The sequence below is a fragment of the Anomaloglossus baeobatrachus genome, chromosome 4 (assembly GCF_048569485.1).
Source record: "Anomaloglossus baeobatrachus isolate aAnoBae1 chromosome 4, aAnoBae1.hap1, whole genome shotgun sequence".
NCBI lineage: Eukaryota > Metazoa > Chordata > Amphibia > Anura > Aromobatidae > Anomaloglossus > Anomaloglossus baeobatrachus.
In genome coordinates this window covers 25,662,870-25,685,539 of record NC_134356.1, presented here as the reverse complement: position 1 = coordinate 25,685,539, position 22,670 = coordinate 25,662,870, and the positions used below count along the sequence as shown (strand labels likewise).

At 42.7% G+C, this 22,670-nt stretch overlaps 1 protein-coding gene across 1 annotated transcript in view; it reads right to left on the bottom strand.

Annotated features, from left to right (window-relative positions):
• Positions 1 to 7,041: 7,041 nt before the first annotated feature.
• TMEM178B (transmembrane protein 178B) overlaps positions 7,042 to 22,670 on the bottom strand; it is a 308,457-nt gene continuing 292,828 nt past the window's right edge. Inside the window, exons 4-5 of the mRNA XM_075343904.1 lie at positions 13,723 to 13,860; positions 7,042 to 9,616 (exon numbers count right to left, since the gene is read on the bottom strand). Of these exons, the coding sequence (XP_075200019.1) occupies positions 9,366 to 9,616; positions 13,723 to 13,860 (389 nt within the window). The 3' untranslated portion in view covers positions 7,042 to 9,365. The remainder of the gene's footprint in view (positions 9,617 to 13,722; positions 13,861 to 22,670) is intronic.

Sequence of the window (22,670 nt, the reverse complement as noted above, 5' to 3'; positions counted from 1 at the left end):
GGAGACTTGTGTTTTCTGTTTACCGTATTTTAATTTCTGATGATGTTCTCTGTTGTGTCTTATTAAGCCACAAGCTGCCAAAAAGGTGTAAGATAAGCAGAAAAAGGGTAAGTTGACCGTAGCGGTGCAATTAATGTAGGGCGCCTCGTTAGAAAACAAAATCTCCATACTTCTGCTGATCCTCACTGCGCTTCGAAAAATGCAAATTAAATCCGTATTGGGAAGGGTTGTCACGCTGGAGGGTTCTGACCTCATTAAATGTAGGGAACTAATTTGTTTTTTGACAAATATATTTTTTCCAGGAAGTCCCTTACTAACAATGCTTATCTTTATTTTTTGGGGGAGGGAGGTTCAGCTCTTTAACGTTACGCTTTCAATCTAAGGTGTAAAGTCCATGGGTTATATACAGTCAGTCATTTAGCCTACTTATCCTTGAGACATATCTTGAAACTTCGGGAACCCCAATGAAAAATCTGCCACAGGGGCTTCTTATACAGTGTGTCCACCCATATCCTGTCCACCGCCATTAACTTGAGAACGGTGGCAGCTATAGGCATAGAAGTGGTGTCTAGGTATAGTAAAGTAGCCATGCGCTATGTAATGAAACCACCTATAGCGCCACCTGGTGGAAAACAACGGAGTTAGCATTTTTTTCTCGAAAACGGAACGAGATAGAGAAAAAAAGTGAATTACAAAGTTGTAGAGCATCATCAATTCAATACGAATCGACACCTTGCATACAGACATGCTATGATTAGAACGTGTAAAACTCACAAGACTGCGGACGTGAAGCGATACCTCATGGAGACCTTCCTACAAGTCATTGGGTATGGTGGCTGTGTGGAGTGGCCTCCACGCTCACCTGACCTGACCCCATTGGACTTCTTTCTGTGAGGTCACATCAAACAGCAGGTGTATGCGACCCCTCCACCAACATTGCAGGACCTACGACCACGTATCACAGAGGCTTGTGCAAACGTGTCACCTACCATATTGCACAACGTGCAGCAAGATACAGTATGCTGTGCAGAGCCCAGATGTGCATTGCAGCTGACGGGGGCCACTTTGAGCATCAAAGTTAAATGAGCGCCATATGCGTGACCAGCATCAAATGTTTTGAGGGGGTCATGGGTTTCATATCATAGCATTTCTGTATGCAAGGTGTCGATTCGTATTGAATTGATGATGCCCTACAACTTTGTAATTCACTTTTTTTCTCTATCTCGTTCTGTTTTCGAGATAAAAATGCTAACTTCGTTATTTTCCACCAGGTGGCGCTATAGGTGGTTTCATTGTGTAGCGCATGTCTACTTTACTATACCTAGACACTACTTCTATGCCTATAGCTGCCGCCGTTCTCATGTTTATGGCGGTGGACAGGATATGGGTGGACACACTGTATACATGATTGCCAAATTTTTCAAATGCCCATTGTGACTGAAAGCCCTATTTTCCATCATGTCCATTTAGGTCTTATCCACTTCCCATCTACTCCTCTTCCATGCCTAATGAATTTCCTTGGGGTTTGAGAGTATTCGGGAAAACCTTGGAGATTTGGATTTGCCAACTGCTCAAGGATACTGGAAGGTCTTCCTTTTTTTACTAAGAGTCTCCCAGATTGTCATGACCATAGCTGAATGCTGACGGGATTAAGTCTTGTGTGAGGGGTCTGCTCGTTGTGCCCCGTTCCGGGGCTCAAGAGACAATAAGAAAAACTTTCAGCTCACCCATTCCATGTGCTCAGATTTCCCTCTGCTGCTCTGGCTGCAGGTGCTGTTACCTGAGTATACTGAAGAGGAAAGAGTTCTGCCCAGCGCAAGGAGGAGAAATACGTCAGTAAATTTCCAGGTGCTTTATTTTACTTGGTTTCCAATAAAACGATCATATAAACATATGAACAGTTAAGACATAGTCCTCCGTGGATATTGACACAACAGCGACGCATTTCGACTACTGGAGTGTAGCCTTTGTCACTTGACAAAGGCTACACTCCAGTAGTCGAAATGCGTCGCTGTTGTGTCAATATCCACGGAGGACTATGTCTTAACTGGTCATATGTTTATATGATCGTTTTATTGGAAACCAAGTAAAATAAAGCACCTGGAAATTTACTGACGTATTTCTCCTCCTTGCGCTGGGCAGAACTCTTTCCGTTCCGGGGCTCACACCGCTTTATCATGGTGTGAATTCCTCCGGAATGCCGCCAGTAATAGTTCCTACTCTGCAGCGTGTGCAACTGGTTCTTGTGAGTTAGCCCTGATCCGTTCCACTACCCAGCTTTCATCTCCCTAACCTCTATTTCCCTTGTACTGTTCGTCCGCCCTGTCTACCTGACCCCGGTCCTGTTCTGTGTCTCGGTCTCCTCCCCCTCCTTGTACTTACTTGCTCTCCCGGTCTCTGACCTCGGTAACATTTCCTGACTTTGGCTCTGATTCTCCTGTTTGGCTTTTGACGTGTCTTCTCAGCTCCTGACCCTTTTTGCTTCCACCTGTCTAAGGCTTGCTCACTCCCCCCAGTATTGACATGACATCCCCGTTTAGACTCAGGCTTGCTGACTACTCTTTCTGGTGCTTGCGCCCTCTTGTGTGCCTTTGTCTAACTGCTCTTTGGAGTCCATCTTGATTCAGCTGGTGCGCCCCCTGGTGGAAGCCTGACACGGATGTTCTAGGAGAGATGGCATATATGCTTATGTGTCAAAGGGCCTTTAGGTCTCAAACTCCAGGAGATTTGCCAACTCCTCTAGTAATCTGGAAGGTGTTCCTTTTTTTCTGAGAGCCTCCAAGATGTTCTAGGAGAGTTGGCATATATGCTTATGTGGCAAAGAGCCCTTAGGTCTCCTAAACTCCAGGAGATTTGCCAACTCCTCTAGTGTTCTGGAAGATCTTCCTTTTTTTCTGAGAGCCTCTCGGATGTTCTAGAGTTGGAGAGATGCTTATGTGTCAAAGGGCCCTTAGGTCTCCTAAACTCCAGGAGATTTGCCAACTCCTCTATTATTCTAGAAGATCTTTCTATTTTCTAAGGGGCTACCAGATTACCCTGAAGAGTTGGCAAGTATACTTATGTGGCAGAAGGACCTTTTGGCCTCGTAAGCACCACTGAACTTCCTGGGAGTTTCAAGAGTAGTCAGCAATGTCTTGGAGATTTGCCAACTCCTCCAAAACTCTAGAAGGTCTTTTTTTTTCCTGAGAGCCTCCTGAATTTTTTAGGAGAGTTGGCATATATGTTTATGTGGCAAAGGGCCTTTGGTTCTCCTAAACTTCAGGAGATTTGCCAACTCCCCTAGTATTGTAGATCTTCCTTTTTTTGATAGACTCCTGGATTATCCAGAAGAGTTGGCAAGTATGCCTATGTGGCAGAAGGGCCATAAGGCCTCTTAAGTGCCACTGAACTTCCTCGGGGTTTCAAGAGTAGTCGGCAATGTCTTGGAGATTTGCTAACTCCTCTAGGATTCTGAAAGGTTTTTTTCTTCCCGAGAGCCTCCTGAATGTTCTAGGAGAGTTGGCAAATATTCTTACGTGGCAGAATGATCTTTAGGTCTCGTAAACGTCAGGAGATTTGCCAACTCCGCCAGTATTCAGGAAGGCTTTCCCTTTTTCTTGGTAGCCTTGTGAATGTTCCAGGAGAGTTGTGGCAGAAAGACTCTACAGCCTCCTAAGCTCCACTGAATTTTTTTTTTTTTTGTTGGGGGAAAAGTTTCTAGAGTATTCGGCAATGCCCAGGAACTTTGCCAACTCCTTCAGGATGGATGGTCTCATTTTTTATGAGAGCCTACCAGATGTTAAAGGAGACTTGAGAAACTTATCCAGAAGCATATCTTGAGGCTTCTGGACCCCAATAAAAATAACTTTCATAGGGTTCCTGTCTACTTTATGCCAACTATGATACTGTTGTGTTATGTTCATGCTTGCCACCTTTTTAACAAGTCTGCTCCAGAAGATCAGGATTCTGGAAGGTCTCCAGTTTTTCTGAGACCCTCCCGAATCTTTCAGAAGACTTGGCAAGTATATACTGATGAGCAAAACGGTAACAATGTTATGAAATTTTGACTTTCAGACTTCATATCTCACTATTCTCTACAGTTTCGAACATGAGACTGCCTTCAATGTATAGACAATAATCTTGGCTATCTCATACATAAATTTGACTTTCAACTATTTAGCATATGATTAGTTATGCAGATTCTTGTCATATCAATGTATTGTTACGGTTTTGCTCCTGATTGTGGAAAAATCTTTTTCTTCCAGTATTCTACAAATTTCAACCTGTTCTAACATTCCCTAATAGCTCAGTGTGTTATTAGGTTGATTTTCAAGCGAAAGGTCAATGGTTCAAATTTGAGGATTAACCATGAAGAAGATTTCCCAAGTCACCGATATTGGTTTCTTAGCCAAGAAAATTACCAAACTGCATCATGTGAGGCCAGACAGTTGGAAGAATATGAAATGAAGTCTATCCTTTCATTCGAAAGCCAAGAAATGGATGCCCAGGCAAAATATTATAGTCAACAAGTCGGCCCATCACAAGGTCCATCAGTTCTTATGCGACAAACCCGGCAGTGGAGGCAGCTCGTCTGCTTTATAATAGTGAGATCACAGATGATCATGCAAGCAATATGCGATGCACGTTACATAAGTCTGGAATGATGGCCCAAAAAAAAGGTGAAGAAGCCCCAACTTCAATATCGCCATAAGAGAGGACAGCTTGAGCTTGCCAAAAGTGCGAAAAGTGGAGAGTGTAAGATTGGAAATGAGTGATTTGCAACGATGAGATGAAAGTCAATAGATTAAGTTTTGATGGGGGCAAATGGGTTGAAACAAAGGAAAAAGGGAATAAGAGATTGAGAAATTGGAGGAACTGTCAAGTTCGGTGGAGGAAGCCTGATGAAATGAGTTTGTTTCACAGCCAAAGGCGTTGAGATACTTGACCAGGATTGATGGTGGCCTCAATGCGAGCTATATGTGAGTATCCTACAAGATGAGTTATTTCGCACGCTTGAGGACTATAGGTATGAAAAGGAAGACATAGTGTTCCAGCGTGACAATGACCCAAAGCATACAGTGAGATTGGTGATGAAATGGTTCAATGACAATGAATTGGGGAGGAGCTGGATAGTCCCCACAGTCCCCAGACCTCAACCTAATCAAATTCTTGTGGGTAGAGTTGAAGAAAAAGCTGTATACATATCCAAGTGAGCCGACCAGTATACACCAACATTGGGACCATATAGAAGAGACCTGGGATCAGATTTTCGTCAAGACATGCTTGCATCTGATCGAGAGCATGCTCAGAAGGATTCAGGAGGGGTGAAAGCCAAGGGTAGATTTACAAAATACTAACAAAATAATAAAAATAAAAATTTAGAGTTTTAGGAGTAAAACAGTAACAATGCAGTGACGTGACAAGAATCTGCATAACAATTCATATGCAAGTCAAATTTATGTATGATATAGCCAAGATGATTGTCTATAAAATGACGGTTGTTTCACACACAAAGCTGTAGTGGATGGTGAGATATGGAGCCTGAAAGACAAAAGTTCAAAACATTATTACCCTTTTACTCATCATTATATACTTGCCAAGTCTTCTGGAATATTCTGGAGGCTCTCAGAAAAAATGAAGATGTTCCAGAATCCTGGAAGAGTTGGCATTACTAAATACTCTCGAATTTCCAGGAAATTCAGTGGGCATGGAATACATGCCGATGGGGAGTGAATGAAGCTTGGATGAACATGATGGAAAATGAGGCTTTCCAACAGTCGCAAAAGGACCTTTAAGCTCCACAAAATTTGCCAACACCTCCAAGATTTTCCTTTTTTTTGAGTGTCCTCCGGCTGTTCCAGGAGACCTGGCAAGTATGTTTATGTGACAGAAGTGCCTTTAGATCCCCTTAGCTTCACGGCCAGACAGTCTCCCTCCTTTTAGATGACACTTGGAAGTCAAGTAGAAAAAACCTAGTTGGGACTGTCTAGTATTTTCCAGACCGGTCCATTAGTTGACATATGGATTCACTTTGGTAATATGAAAACACAAGTTTGACTGACACCATACGTGGTAGCCATGACTTTACATCACACTCCTGTGCCACCACACTCTGTTTCCCGAAATAGAAGCACCTGGATGTTCTTGTTAGGTTCTTTCAACCTTTGAGAAAAACATATGCTATCGAGAAGGGTATGTGCTATCGAGAAGGATGTATGCTATTGAGAAGAGCATATGCTATGGAGAAAGGCGTATGCTATCGAGAAGGGCATATGCTATGGAGAAGGGCGTATGCTATCGAGAAGGGTATATGCTATCGAGAAGGGTGTATGCTATGGAGAAGAGCATATGCTATGGAGAAGGGCGTATGCTATGGAGAAGGGCGTATGCTATCGAGAAGGGTGTATGCTATCGAGAAGAGCATATGCTATCGAGAAAGGCATAAGCTATCAAGAAGGGCATATGCTATTGAGAAGGGTGTATGTTATCAAGAAGAGCATATGCTATCGAGAAGGGCGTATGTTATCGAGAAGGGAGTATGATATCGAAAAGGGCATATGCTATTGAGAAAGACTTATGCTATCAAGAAAGGCATATGCTATCGAGAAGGGAGTATACATGTCCGAGTTGCACCACTTTCCACTTATCCTACTCATCTTTAGTTTAACATTTATCATTTTTACAATACATTTTAGAATACCATAGTCTTGTTTTTCTTTATACTTATAGGGTCCTTTAAGTGTCTCTCGACTGATTCTATCTTACTACCAGACCCGATACTGTTGCCGGTCTGTTTAGAACCTGATTCTACCCACACTAATTGTACACGTTATTTATGCACTTGAGGTCCCAGATAAGTAATTAGTGGTAGGATAGATTTAAGCATGTGGCTGATCACATTTTGATAAGAATAACAAGCTCCTCAGGGTCCACTTGAAATGTGTTTTTAAGGTTCTTACCACTTCTTGAGAAAGATTTACTACATACGACTAATCTTCCTGGGAGAATGTATTACCGCAGTCGAATGGACCTGTGTGCATCATTTTCTGGAAACTTGAAATGTTATCGAGTTTATAAGTGATCTTTATTACATTTGGAGATAATTAATCAGTCGAGTATGTAGGCCATTTAAGTCTTGCTACAATATAAGTACATTCAAGGACAGCATGACAAACAACCGTACCCATTGCGGTACCCTTCCCACTTGCCACTAACACTGCAGCTTTTATGTACTGTATCTCAACCGTTATAGACTTGTTAAGATTATTAATCTCAAAGGATTATATTTCAATCATGTCAAATGAGGAATAATCAATGTGGAAAGCCATGTTATAAAGACGATCCCAGAAGAGGATCCTGATTTTTTTGGCAGATTCCACCGGTACATCGATGGCAGAAATGTGTAAATGCCCTATGTTTACTTCCAATGAATTTGCAAGGCTTTCACTAGGGTTTCTGTAATTATTCTTGCAGTCAAATTTTTTGAGGGGAACTGTGATGGCCCCCATCTTAGGTCAATGGACTCCACTGATGCCAAATTTGATCTGTTATCGACGGATTCCGCAGAGTATCATGGTTGTGTGACTGTTATATTCCATTCTTAAAAAAGGGTCATAGTTAGAAATTTTTGCTATGGCCCATTATGCCCCCAATTTATTTTCTGCTGGTGATAATTACATTCTTTTAATCAAATTTCAAGACTACCATGATATGAAGGGGATTTTTGTGCTGCTAAAAAATTAGAAATAATTTCCAAACAATGATATATAACTTACAGACCCTTAAATCCAATAGAATAACCGACTTTAAAAAAAGACGCAATATATAGATGACTACTATTTTTGAAAAATGTGAGCTGTCCCTTCTAAGTTGCACAGGCATCCACAAAGGATTATTTGGTGTACTCCTGGAGTTTAACATATATAGAAATGGTATTTCTTTTGGTGTACTGCTCCAAAAACCTATAGTACCGAGCAGCCGAGAGTGGGCCAAATTACACTGCTCTGAAGTAGGACACATACAGGCTGGATCGGAACAATGTTGTAATTCTCAACAAACTAATCAATCATTATTGCTACAGAGACACCCGTACATCTAAACATGCCTTTTCGAACAAAAGGCAAAATTTAAGAACTATTACCTTTCGAGATCTCCATACAAAAAGCTGCAGTATTTTGGGTGCGAAATACCAGAAGGGAAAGGGCCTACTTACTTTGCGCTTACTTCCAGTGCTTCATAGATGGAAGCTATGACATCTTACATCAAACAAAAGATAAACCTTTGAATCAACATTGTAAAAAAAAGTAAATTTACAGGAAAACAGTTATTTTATAATTTTATATTAGATTTTTGTGTTTCTCGATATTTTAGGCTAAGTTTTAGTACCATGGTCAAATCAATAGTATCACATCCTTCATTGTTGATAATCTCTATGGCCTGTAACCCAGGCATGGTAAACGCTTCGAAGTCCCATTGTATAGTCCAAGTCATACAACTCTTCCATGGAGAACTCAACCGGACGACGGAACTGGGCTCTTATAATTCCTAATTAAAAAAAGGAAAAAAAAGAACAAAACTCCCCCCCCCCAAAGTCTTAATGACTCGTAAAGGACTGGCACGGAGAAAAAAGTCTTTTCCATTAGGCCTTGTGCTTCTGCCATTAGCTTTGAGTCCATCCTATAGACTAGGCACGTGCTAAGGCAGCAGAGACCCCCAACTGAGTAAGCAGGAATCGGCTTACGCTGCGTTCATTTTTTTGTTTTTTTTTGCCACATGTTCACAGACTTCACTGTCATCATTAACGGAGAACAACAAGTTGGGACTTAATTTATTGGTTCGTTTTCATTCTGTAAGTCGATGTGGGTAGTAGTTGTTTATTTTTTTATTATTTTTTATTAATTTTGTCTAATTCAAAAATACATTTTATTTTTGGAAGTTTTTTCTTAATAGTTCCGGGTCGATGGTGGTTTGCAGGATGAGTGTTAGAAATGATTTCCTTGGTTAGGTCCCAAAGTCGTTTTTTTTTAGATGGTGGTCTGCGTTCCTCTTCATAGGTCTAGTGACGACATGTAGATGTTAAATAAAACATTGTGAAAAACAAGGAAGGTCATCATGATAAAAGTTCCCCATGATATCTAGTACACGGTCCAATAAAACAAAAGCGTTGGTGAATGAGATATATACATAGTCCTTGACATGGACTCTACCATCATGAGAAGCTAATACTACCATTGACTCCCCAATGCCCACATCACCCTTTAGTGGCATCCAAATATGGCCACATTGTAATGGATGAAATGGGTGACGAAGAGATAATTTGTAGTCCAGGCATTAGTATAAGGTAGGATGGCCCGTCTCTTTTTCATTTGTGCTCTGTAGAGGGGTTTTTAGCACACTGTTCCATTCTCAGGACGAGTTTTGGGGCAGTTGGTCCTCAGGACGGGCTGTACTGAAGGTGCTAAGGTACAGAAGAAGCCTGAGATTAACGTTAGGCCCAGGCCCCCCCAGGCACAGAACATGGACCATCCATAACCATGGCTGATGTCATCAGGTAGCCCGTACAGGAATCGAGGGTAACGTGAGAGCTCAAAGTTGATCCCCGCTACACAAGTGCACAGTGAAATGATACAGAAAGTGCCTGTGGGAAGAAATGACATAAAAGTATTAGAAAAAAAACGAGACATAACACAAATTCTCAACAAATTTCACCTGAGATAGTCCTTTTTTTTACCTACAGACTCAACACTTTTTCAGACTTGACTTATGTTCCTGTACCTGTTCCTGCAGAAGAAGGAACCTGCTCAATGAAAATTCTCAGTGAAGACATTATGGTATAGTCTGGTCAAAGACAAATGTTAAGGTGGGTTAAGTACAAATTGTCCATTCTACAAGGTATGGAGAGTATTTCACCTAAGGTGCTGCCCTTTTTTTTGTCTACAGACTTGGCACCTTTTTAGACTTGACTGATATTCCTGTACCTGTTCCTGCAGAAGAAGGAACCTACTTAAGTCTGGTCCAATACCAATTTTAAGGTGAGTTAAGCGCAAGGTGTCCCTTCTACAAGTTATGGACAGCATGTCAACCTAAGGTGCTGCCCTTTTTTTTTGCCTACAGACTTGGCACCTTTTTAGACTTGACTTTTATTCCTCTACCTGTTCCTGCAGAAGAAGGAACCTGCTCTACACAAATTCTCAATGAAGATGTTATGATATACAGTTAGGTCCAGAAATATTTGGACAGTGACACAAGTTTTGTTATTTTAGCTGTTTACAAAAACATGTTCAGAAATACAATTCTATATATAATATGGGCTGAAAGTGCACACTCCCAGCTGCAATATGAGAGTTTTCACATCCAAATCGGAGAAAGGGTTTAGGAATCATAGCTCTGTAATGCATAGCCTCCTCTTTTTCAAGGGACCAAAAGTAATTGGACAAGGGACTCTAAGGGCTGCAATTAACTCTGAAGGCGTCTCCCTCGTTAACCTGTAATCAATGAAGTAGTTAAAAGGTCTGGGGTTGATTACAGGTGTGTGGTTTTGCATTTGGAAGCTGTTGCTGTGACCAGACAACATGCGGTCTAAGGAACTCTCAATTGAGGTGAAGCAGAACATCCCGAGGCTGAAAAAAAAGAAAAAATCCATCAGAGAGATAGCAGACATGCTTGGAGTAGCAAAATCAACAGTCGGGTACATTCTGAGAAAAAAGAAATTGACTGGTGAGCTTGGGAACTCAAAAAGGCCTGGGCGTCCACGGATGACAACAGTGGTGGATGATCGCCGCATACTTTCTTTGGTGAAGAAGAACCCGTTCACAACATCAACTGAAGTCCAGAACACTCTCAGTGAAGTAGGTGTATCTGTCTCTAAGTCAACAGTAAAGAGAAGACTCCATGAAAGTAAATACAAAGGGTTCACATCTAGATGCAAACCATTCATCAATTCCAAAAATAGACAGGCCAGAGTTAAATTTGCTGAAAAACACCTCATGAAGCCAGCTCAGTTCTGGAAAAGTATTCTATGGACAGATGAGACAAAGATCAACCTGTACCAGAATGATGGGAAGAAAAAAGTTTGGAGAAGGGAACGGCACATGATCCGAGGCACACCACATCCTCTGTAAAACATGGTGGAGGCAACGTGATGGCATGGGCATGCATGGCTTTCAATGACACTGGGTCACTTGTGTTTATTGATGACATAACAGCAGACAAGAGTAGCCGGATGAATTCTGAAGTGTACCGGGATATACTTTCAGCCCAGATTCAGCCAAATGCCGCAAAGTTGATCGGACGGCGCTTCATAGTACAGATGGACAATGACCCCAAACATACAGCCAAAGCTACCCAGGAGTTCATGAGTGCAAAAAAGTGGAACATTCTGCAATGGCCAAGTCAATCACCAGATCTTAACCCAATTGAGCATGCATTTCACTTGCTCAAATCCAGACTTAAGACGGAAAGACCCACAAACAAGCAAGACCTGAAGGCTGCGGCTGTAAAGGCCTGGCAAAGCATTAAGAAGGAGGAAACCCAGCGTTTGGTGATGTCCATGGGTTCCAGACTTAAGGTAGTGATTGCCTCCAAAGGATTCGCAACAAAATATTGAAAATAAAAATATTTTGTTTGGGTTTGGTTTATTTGTCCAATTACTTTTGACCTCCTAAAATGTGGAGTGTTTGTAAAGAAATGTGACAATTCCTACAATTTCTATCAGATATTTTTGTTCAAACCTTCAAATTAAACGTTACAATCTGCACTTGAATTCTGTTGTAGAGGTTTCATTTCAAATCCAATGTGGTGGCATGCAGAGCCCAACTCGCGAAAACTGTGTCACTGTCCAAAGATTTCTGGACCTAACTGTAGTCTGGTTCAAGACCAATTTTAATGTGAATTAAGCTCAAGGTGTCCCTTCTACAAGGTATGGAAATCATTTCACTAAGGTTCTGCCCTTTTTGCCTACAAAGTCAGCAAGTTGCAGACAGACTTATGTTGCAGCACCTGTTCCTTGAGAAGAAAGAACCTGTTCAACACAAATTCTCAACAAATTTCACCTGCGTTAGTGGCTTTTTTTGCCTACAGACGCAACACTTTTTTAGACTTGACTGATGTTCCTGTACCTGTTCCTTGAGAAGAAGGAACCTGCTCAACACAAATTCTTAATGAAGGCTTTATGGTATAGTCTGGTCCAATACTAATTTTAAGGTGGGTTAAGTGTGCCGCCCCCGTGCCAGCAGCCGAGCTGCTCGGATCCAGTTCCGCGGTGGCTCGAGGGTCTCCGGACCCGGGGGTCATGCGGCCACTCAAATGAAGGGGGTATTTACAGGGAGAATTATAGAGTTCGTGACGCCACCCGTGGTGTGTGGTAATTAAAAGTACCACCGCTGTGGTTGGGAGTACCCGGGGTTGATGGAATGGGGCAGCCAGGTGTTGTGACCCTACATGGGTAGGGGGGTACCCCGGGGCTCGGTGATTGAAGGAGAGTGCCGTTGGATGCAGAAGGGGTCACTTGCGTACTCAGTCCATTAAGCTGACACCAACAATGGGATTAACCAAAGTTCTGGACACCGCTGCGGGGAGCTTAGTTTGGGTCCCGTCCCCTATGGTGCTGCCTGGTGATCCGTGACCTGCCTCCTGGCACTAAGTTTACTTCTTTGTTGGTCCCGGTAGTATGAAACTTGCCGGGTCCCGCTCCCCACTATGCCTAAGTGTGGGAGCTTGCTCTCAGGGTTCACGCTTGGGATTTTCTGGACCGTTTTGAGTGGAAAGTCCTATCCCCCTCGTTGCGCTAGTACCCAGATTTTGGAGCGGGTGGGAACGGCTCTTGAAGACTCCGTTCTCCTAGGGTAAATTATTGGGTTGCCTGAAGCTACTCCCTGACCTAGTGTCCACGTACCCCGTGGTGCCTTGGTCCCAGCCCGGTGATGGTGCAAGGCCATCGGCTGTCCTCCTCAACAGATTCGTGCCCCTTCGCCACGATCCCCTGCGACCAGGGGTCTAGCTCCTACTAGGCCCAGACCACCGTCTGCCACCTAGATTACTCCTCAGAAGCCCTGCTTCTGACCTCTTCTCACTTTTACTCCTCAGACTCGACTCTCTTCCTACTGACACCCCTGACCTCCCTTTTCCAACCCCCCAGGTGGGCGACTCTATTCCACTCAAGCCGTCAGGATTTGATTAGCTGATGTAGGCAACACCATATAGTTGGGGACCCAAAACCAAGAAGGAGGTGGATACTTCACGGGAAGGCAGATTGCACAATACCCTGTGACGACCTGATAGTCCAGGGGCATCACATAAGTACAAGGTGTCCCATCTACAAGGACTGGAGACCATTTCATCTCAGGTGCTGCCCTCTTTTACTTACAGGATAAGCCAGACTTATGTTCCTGCAGAAGAAGGAACCTGCTCAATGCAAATTCTCAATGAAGACTTTTTGGTACAGTCTAATACCCATTTTAAGGTAGAATAATATTTGCCCCCTGCATTATATATACACACCACCATGATTACTACCATATATATAATGGTGCAACTAACTTACTCTCTTCTTTGACATGCATCGAGCTACCTAAAGCAAAAACTTAAACAGCGCCCCCTTCCTGTCCAAACTGGTACTTGTGAAATTGCATGGATAGACTGTATATCTGTCAACATGCCGTCCTTTCCGGTGAGGGAAGATTGCCCCCTGAGGCGGAGATCACCCCTGTCTACCATTTTATCATGTTTTGTGTTGATCCCACGTACCTCCCATGAGGAAGAGTAGACCAGCGACATATTGCATGAGACCCCTGTCCCAGCAGCAGCCCAGCACTCCGATGACCCAGCCAAAGAGAATAATAGCAACGGCCATTCCCATAAATCCAGCCGTCATCCTGCGTAAATCTGAGGAAACAGAAACAAGATGGACCAGACGTTAATGACAAGATCATATCAGAAATAGACAGAAAATTACATCTCGTATTAAGTAGCCTCCGATTCCTCTAATCCTATACGGCGGCGGATACTCAGTCACTAAACATTCAAACTGGATTTCATCTGATAGATAAAGTTATAAATACACAAACTGCAAATAACTTCATGTATAAATTATGTGGTCTTACTCCTGAAAAAACACTCCAAAATGACGGCCACTAGGGGTCTCCCTTCTGTCTAATATGTCGTGCCGTCCACTGCCTGATGTCAAGTGTAATCTGCCTCCAGCAGCAAAGACTAGGACGGATTATAGGAAGTGTGGGCGGGCCTTTGTCTCTCTAGATTAAGGTGGGGCAGATTTTTGCCTCTACAGTAAGCGGGGGGCGGGTCTTAGCCTCTCTACAGTAAGTGGGGGCGGGTCTTAGCCTCTCTACAGCAAGTGGGGGTGGGTCTTAATGTCTCTATAGTAAGTGGGGGCAGGTCTTAACCTCTCTACAGCAAGTGGGGGTGGGTCTTAATGTCTCTATAGTAAGTGGGGGCAGGTCTTAGCCTCTCTACAGTAAATGGGGGTGGGTCTTAATGTCTCTATAGTAAGTGGGGGAAGGTCTTAATGTCTCTATAGTAAGTGGGGGTGGGTCTTAATGTCTCTATAGTAAGTGGGGGAAGGTCTTAATGTCTCTATAGTAAGTGGGGGCAGGTCTCAGCCTCTCTACAGCAAGTGGGGGTGGGTCTTAATGTCTCTATAGTAAGTGGGGGCAGGTCTTAGCCTCTCTACAGCAAGTGGGGGTGGGTCTTAATGTCTCTATAGTAAGTGGGGGCAGGTCTTAACCTCTCTACAGCAAGTGGGGGTGGGTCTTAATGTCTCTATAGTAAGTGGGGGCAGGTCTTAACCTCTCTACAGCAAGTGGGGGTGGGTCTTAATGTCTCTATAGTAAGTGGAGGAGGGTCTTAATGTCTCTACAGTAAGTGGAGGCGGGTCTTAACCTCTCTACTTTAAGTGGGAGTGGGTCTTAATGTCTCTATAGTAAGTGCGGGAGGGTGTTATTCTGTGCAGTAAGTGGGGGTGGGTCTTAATCTCTCTATAGTTAGTGGGGGGCAGGTCTCAATCTGTACAGTAAGTGGGGGTGGGTCTTAATTTCTGTATAGCAAGTGGGGGCTCGTCTTAATCTGTACAGTAAGTGGGGGTGGGTCTTTGTTTCTCTAATTGAAGTGGGGGTGTTTGTCTTGCTAAGGGAAGTGGGGGGTTTTAGACTCTACAGTAAGTGAGGGCAGATCTTACTCTTTCTACAGTAAGTGAGGGCAGATCTTACTCTTTCTACAGTAAGTGAGGGCATGTCTTTGTTTTTTTAAATAAAGTGTGGGTGGGTTGTCCAATTAAAGGAAGTGGTGCGGGACTTAAGGCCCCGTTACACGCAACGACATCGCTAACGAGATATCGTTGGGGTCACGGAATTCGTGACGTACATCCGGTCTCGTTAGCGACGTTGTTGCGTGTAACACCTACAAGCGATCGCTAACGATCAAAAATACTCACCTAATAGTTGATCGTTGACACGTCGTTCATTTCCCAAATATTGTTGCTGGTGCTGGACGCAGGTTGTTCGTCGTTCCTGAGGCAGCACAGATCGCTACGTGTGACACCCTCGGAACGACAAACAACAACGTACCTGCGTCCTGCCGGCAACGAGGTGGGCGTGTCGATAATGCGGCTGCTCTCCGCCTCTCCGCTCTATTGGTGTCCTACATGGTGACGTCGCTGTGACGCCGCACAAACCTCCCCCTTACAAAAGAGGTTGTTTGCCACCCACAGCGACGTCGTTAGGAAGGTATGTGTGACTGGTCCTAGCGATATTGTGCACACAAACGACAGGGGCAGGTGCTTTCACGAGCGTCATCGCTAGCGATGTCGCTGCGTGTAAAGGAGCCTTTAGTCTCTATACAGGAAGTAGGTAGGACTTAGGCTCTATACAGGAAGTGGGCGGGACTTAGTCTCTATACAGGAAGTGGGCGGGACTTAATCTCTATACAGGACGTGGGGTGGGACTTAGTCTCTATACAGGAAGTGGGGTGGGACTTAGTCTCTATACAGGAAATGGGCAGGACTTAGTCTTTATAAAGGAAGTGGGGCGGGACTTAGTCTCTATACAGGAAATGGGCGGGACTTAGTCTTTATACAGGAAGTGGGGCGGGACTTAGTCTCTATACAGGAAATGGGCGGGACTTAGTCTTTATACAGGAAGTGGGGTGGGACTTAGTCTCTATACAGGAAATGGGCGGGACTTAGTCTTTATACTGGAAGTGGGGTGGGACTTAGTCTCTATACAGGAAATGGGCGGGACTTAGTCTTTATACTGGAAGTGGGGTGGGACTTTATCATTACAGGAAGTGGAGGCAGGTTTTAGAACTTCTAAAAGAAGTGGGGTTGGGTTTTTGTCTTTTTTTCCCAGCAGTCCTGACTATTGCACTGTATACAGGCATAACTGAAAGGCAAGCTTTCAGTTCAGGTCAGGAGCAATGAACACTAGGAATTGAAAGCAAGTTCTAGCACCCACAGTGCTGGCAGAGTGCTGATGAGGAGAAACCACCCAATTAAAATGATTGTATGCAAAAGCATGAGAAATGGGACAGTTCCTAGACATATCAGACTGGTATGTGCAGCAAAATAAGTTTTATCTTGAATTTTCTGATTTTTTTGGGGGAGATTTTTATGATCTCTGCTTGATGTCGCTGTATGGAAACCTTCATTGTGATTCTCTCCTGGTCACATGATGATTACACAGACGCATGATTAGAGAGCTCAATGTTAGACCTGTGTGTCCATTACACGACCAGGACAGATTTTCATCCTCTGACATTAAATATTGAGGGATTCCATTCACTGACAGCATGCAGAGATCTTAAAAACTGTACGGAACTGGTACAGAAGCTAAAATGGAAAATTGCATATATTTTCATCATGCTTGTCTTAAAGGGAATGTATCATCGGAAAGTCACCTGTTGATGAAAACACATTTTTTTATTTATTATTATTACTATTATTATTATTAATATTATGTTTTTTTATTTATTAAAAAAAATGTTGGCAATGTTTTTATTTCCATATCCCAATCTTATTAAAAAAATAAAAAATAAATAAAAACGCTACAATTTTTATTTTTAAACGCTAACGTTCTGCGAATTGAACAAATGCACATGCACATTAGCCACATCGAACAGACTCCTCCCCCATCTTTTGTATTGAAGCATCTAATGAGCGTGTGCAAAGGTGCACAGACGGCTGTGACATCAGCTATGGTGATTGGTGGATACAGGTGCCACCTGTCAGTCTAATCCTGCCTCTGATGATAAGGAGCCTGCTGAAAACTCTTCCTGAAAAAAACAGGAATTATGACTTTAAAAAATAAATGGGAAAATTAAAAAAAATTATTAATTTTGCGATATATAAAATAAAAAAATGCCAAAAAAATAATCAATTCAGAAGTCCAATGTAAACAATAGATGATTTTCTGATTCCCTTAAAATGGAACACCCCTTTAAATGTGACTGATAGGCCTCCTTATCCCTGTGCAGTGCAGCATGCTGCTGTGTGCGGCGGGGAAGGGTTAAGCGCAGGTTGACGAGGTATTTTCAAGGCTTTATAAGCACATTATAAATTAATGAATGCATTCAGCGCTCCGCACACTGCAGCCCGGGGTCTGACAACAGAACACGCCGCTGTCGAGAGCGATGTACAGACGTATGGCCGACATGGGAAGAAGCACTCAACCTTTTCACCATCCGCAGACTCTGATGAAGCTTCTCTGCTGCAGAGCATTTCTACCATCCTGCGGTATACAAATCCGGTGCTGCTGGTATACAGGGGGCATAACTGACTGTAAAGGAGGTCACTCCCTATACACAGAATAGCAGCAGCCCTGTATTATTCATCAACAAGAAAAAGGAATGTGCAAAATAAGTGGGATCACCACAATACATAAATATACACAAATATCTTTATTATAGAATAGGCACAAGTACCAACAACCAATTAAAATCAATTAAATAAGCAAAACAGCTTATAGAAAACACACATACTAAGAGTGCCAATGGTATGACACCCAAGGAATACCTCACACCCTCAAGGAGCCCGAACCCCACAAACATGTAATAATGCAATGATTTAAAGCACAGTGTCCATAGACTGGGACCATCAAGGGAGCAGATGGACAATGCAAAATCAATCAAACAGATCAGAGGGTGTGAGGTATTCCTTGCTTTTTTAATTGATTTTAATCGGTTGTTGGTACTTGTGCCTATTCTATAATAAAGATATTTTTGTATATTTATCTATTGTGGTGATCCCACTTATTTTGCACAGTCCTTTTTCTTGTTGATGCATTTCAGTTGCCCAATGTGCTAAGTGGCTTTGATCCCGTTTGTATTCTTCATTGTATTTTTTGGTGCCCTCCCTCCTTTCTGTCTTTTATAGCCCTGTATTATTCATCTCAACATTCCTTTTCCTTTTACAAAGGGGTTTTGAAGAAACTGAAGTGCAAACTGCTCGAGCTACACAAGAATACAACTGCTATAATACTGCCCCCTATGTACAAGAATATATCTACTATAATACTGCCCCCTATGTACAAGAATATAACTACTATAATACTGCCCCTATGTACAAGAATATAACTACTATAATACTGCCCCTATGTACAAGAATATAACTACTATAATACTGCCCCTATGTACAAGAATATAACTACTATAATACTGCCCCTATATACAAGAATATAACTACTATAATACTGCTCCTATATACAAGAATATAACTACTATAATACTGCCCCTATGTACAAGAATATAACTACTATAATACTGCCCCTATGTACAAGAATATAACTACTATAATACTGCTCCTATGTACAAGAATATAACTACTATAATACTGCCCCTATGTACAAGAATATAACTACTATAATACTGCTCCTATGTACAAGAATATAACTACTATAATACTGCCCCTATGTACAAGAATATAACTACTATAATACTGCCCCTATGTACAAGAATATAACTACTATAATACTGCCCCCTATGTACAAGAATATATCTACTATAATACTGCCCCTATGTACAAGAATATAACTACTATAATACTGCCCCTATGTACAAGAATATAACTACTATAATACTGCTCCCTATGTACAAGAATATAACTACTATAATACTGCCCCCATGTACAAGAATATAACTACTATAATACTGCCCCTATGTACAAGAATATAACTACTATAATACTGCCTCTATGTACAAGAATATAACTACTATAACACTGCCCCTATGTACAAGAATATAACTACTATAATACTGCCCCTATGTACAAGAATATAACTACTATAATACTGCCCCTATGTACAAGAATATAACTACTATAATACTTCCCCTATGTACAAGAATATAACTACTATAATACTGCCCCTATGTACAAGAATATAACTACTATAATACTGCCCCTATGTACAAGAATATAACTACTATAATACTGCCCCTATGTACAAGAATATAACTACTATAATACTGCCCCTATGTACAAGAATATAACTACTATAATACTGCCCCTATGTACAAGAATATAACTACTATAATACTGCCCCCTATGTACAAGAATATAACTACTATAATACTGCCCCTATGTACAAGAATATAACTACTATAATACTGCCCCTATGTACAAGAATATAACTACTATAATACTGCCCCCTATGTACAAGAATATAACTACTATAATACTGCCCCCTATGTACAAGAATATATCTACTATAATACTGCCCCTATGTACAAGAATATAACTACTATAATACTGCCCCTATGTACAAGAATATAACTACTATAATACTGCCCCTATGTACAAGAATATAACTACTATAATACTGCCCCCTATGTACAAGAATATAACTACTATAATACTGCCCCTATGTACAAGAATATAACTACTATAATACTGCCCCTATGTACAAGAATATAACTACTATAATACTGCCCCTATGTACAAGAATATAATTACTATAATACTGCCCCTATGTACAAGAATATAACTACTATAATACTGCCCTTATGTACAAGAATATAACTACTATAATACTGCCCCCTATGTACAAGAATATAACTACTATAATACTGCCCCTATGTACAAGAATATATCTACTATAATACTGCCCCTATGTACAAGAATATAACTACTATAATACTGCCCCTATGTACAAGAATATAACTACTATAATACTGCCCCTATGTACAAGAATATAATTACTATAATACTGCCCCTATGTACAAGAATATAACTACTATAATACTGCCCCTATGTACAAGAATATAACTACTATAATACTGCCCCTATGTACAAGAATATAACTACTATAATACTGCCCCCTATGTACAAGAATATAACTACTATAATACTGCCCCTATGTACAAGAATATAACTACTATAATACTGCCCCTATGTACAAGAATATAACTACTATAATACTGCCCCCTATGTACAAGAATATAACTACTATAATACTGCCCCCTATGTACAAGAATATATCTACTATAATACTGCCCCTATGTACAAGAATATAACTACTATAATACTGCCCCTATGTACAAGAATATAACTACTATAATACTGCCCCTATGTACAAGAATATAACTACTATAATACTGCCCCTATGTACAAGAATATAACTACTATAATACTGCCCCCTATGTACAAGAATATAACTACTATAATACTGCCCCTATGTACAAGAATATAACTACTATAATACTGCCCCTATGTACAAGAATATAACTACTATAATACTGCCCCTATGTACAAGAATATAATTACTATAATACTGCCCCTATGTACAAGAATATAACTACTATAATACTGCCCTTATGTACAAGAATATAACTACTATAATACTGCCCCCTATGTACAAGAATATAACTACTATAATACTGCCCCTATGTACAAGAATATATCTACTATAATACTGCCCCTATGTACAAGAATATAACTACTATAATACTGCCCCTATGTACAAGAATATAACTACTATAATACTGCCCCTATGTACAAGAATATAATTACTATAATACTGCCCCTATGTACAAGAATATAACTACTATAATACTGCCCCTATGTACAAGAATATAACTACTATAATACTGCCCCTATGTACAAGAATATAACTACTATAATACTGCCCCCTATGTACAAGAGTATAACTACTATAATACTGCAATTATATATACATATAGTGTTATCTTGTATTATTCTGATTTGTCTGTATATTCCTCCTCTGATTCCCGCCTCTGACCCGGTGTCTTCCTCTTCAGATTAGTGGTGACGATGCATTAACCATTCCTGACACTTACGTATTCAGGGCGGATGGCGCTGGACAGGGTCACATGCGCTCGCGCGGCGCAGGAGTCGGGCTCTGCGGTGAAGGACGTCCGTCGCCGTCCATTGATGCCTCTCATAGCGGTGTCACACAACCTGCTGTGTCCGTGCTGTGGGGACCGGACGTCCCCTCCAGTAAATCTAAGTCCTTGAGTCATCCTCTCCTGTCACATTAGTACAATGAGGAGGGGGATATTGGTGCTTCACCCCCACCCCCATAGATCTGCTGTTATAGGTCTGCCTAAGGACTATTTGCTTTTATGCGCGATCCCATTATTCCGTGCACTCAGGCGCATTGTGCTGTGAGATTGATTTATTCTACACCTCCAACCATTGTACACTGCCTGCAGCAAACACCACATCCCCCTCCACATCCCCCTCCACATCCCCCACCACATCCCCCTCCACATCCCCCACCACATTCCCCTCCACATCCCCCTCCACATCCCCCACCACATCCCCCACCACATCCCCCACCACATTCCCCTCCACATTCCCCTCCACATCCCCCACCACATTCCCCTCCACATCCCCCTCCACATCCCCCACCACATCCCCCTCCACATCCCCCACCACATTCCCCTCCACATCCCCCTCCACATCCCCCACCACATCCCCCTCCACATCCCCCACCACATTCCCCTCCACATCCCCCACCACATCCCCCTCCACATCCCCCTCCACATCCCCCTCCACATCCCCCACCACATCCCCCACCACATTCCCCTCCACATTCCCCTCCACATCCCCCACCACATTCCCCTCCACATCCCCCTCCACATCCCCCACCACATCCCCCTCCACATCCCCCACCACATTCCCCTCCACATCCCCCTCCACATCCCCCACCACATCCCCCTCCACATTCCCCTCCACATCCCCCACCACATCCCCCTCCACATCCCCCACCACATTCCCCTCCACATCCCCCACCACATCCCCCACCACATTCCCCTCCACATCCCCCTCCACATCCCCCACCACATCCCCCACCACATTCCCCTCCACATCCCCCTCCACATCCCCCACCACATCCCCCACCACATCCCCCACCACATCCCCCACCACATTCCCCTCCACATTCCCCTCCACATCCCCCACCACATTCCCCTCCACATCCCCCTCCACATCCCCCACCACATCCCCCTCCACATCCCCCACCACATTCCCCTCCACATCCCCCTCCACATCCCCCACCACATCCCCCTCCACATCCCCCACCACATTCCCCTCCACATCCCCCACCACATCCCCCTCCACATCCCCCTCCACATCCCCCTCCACATCCCCCTCCACATCCCCCACCACATCCCCCACCACATCCCCCACCACATCCCCCTCCACATCCCCCACCATATCCCCCTCCACA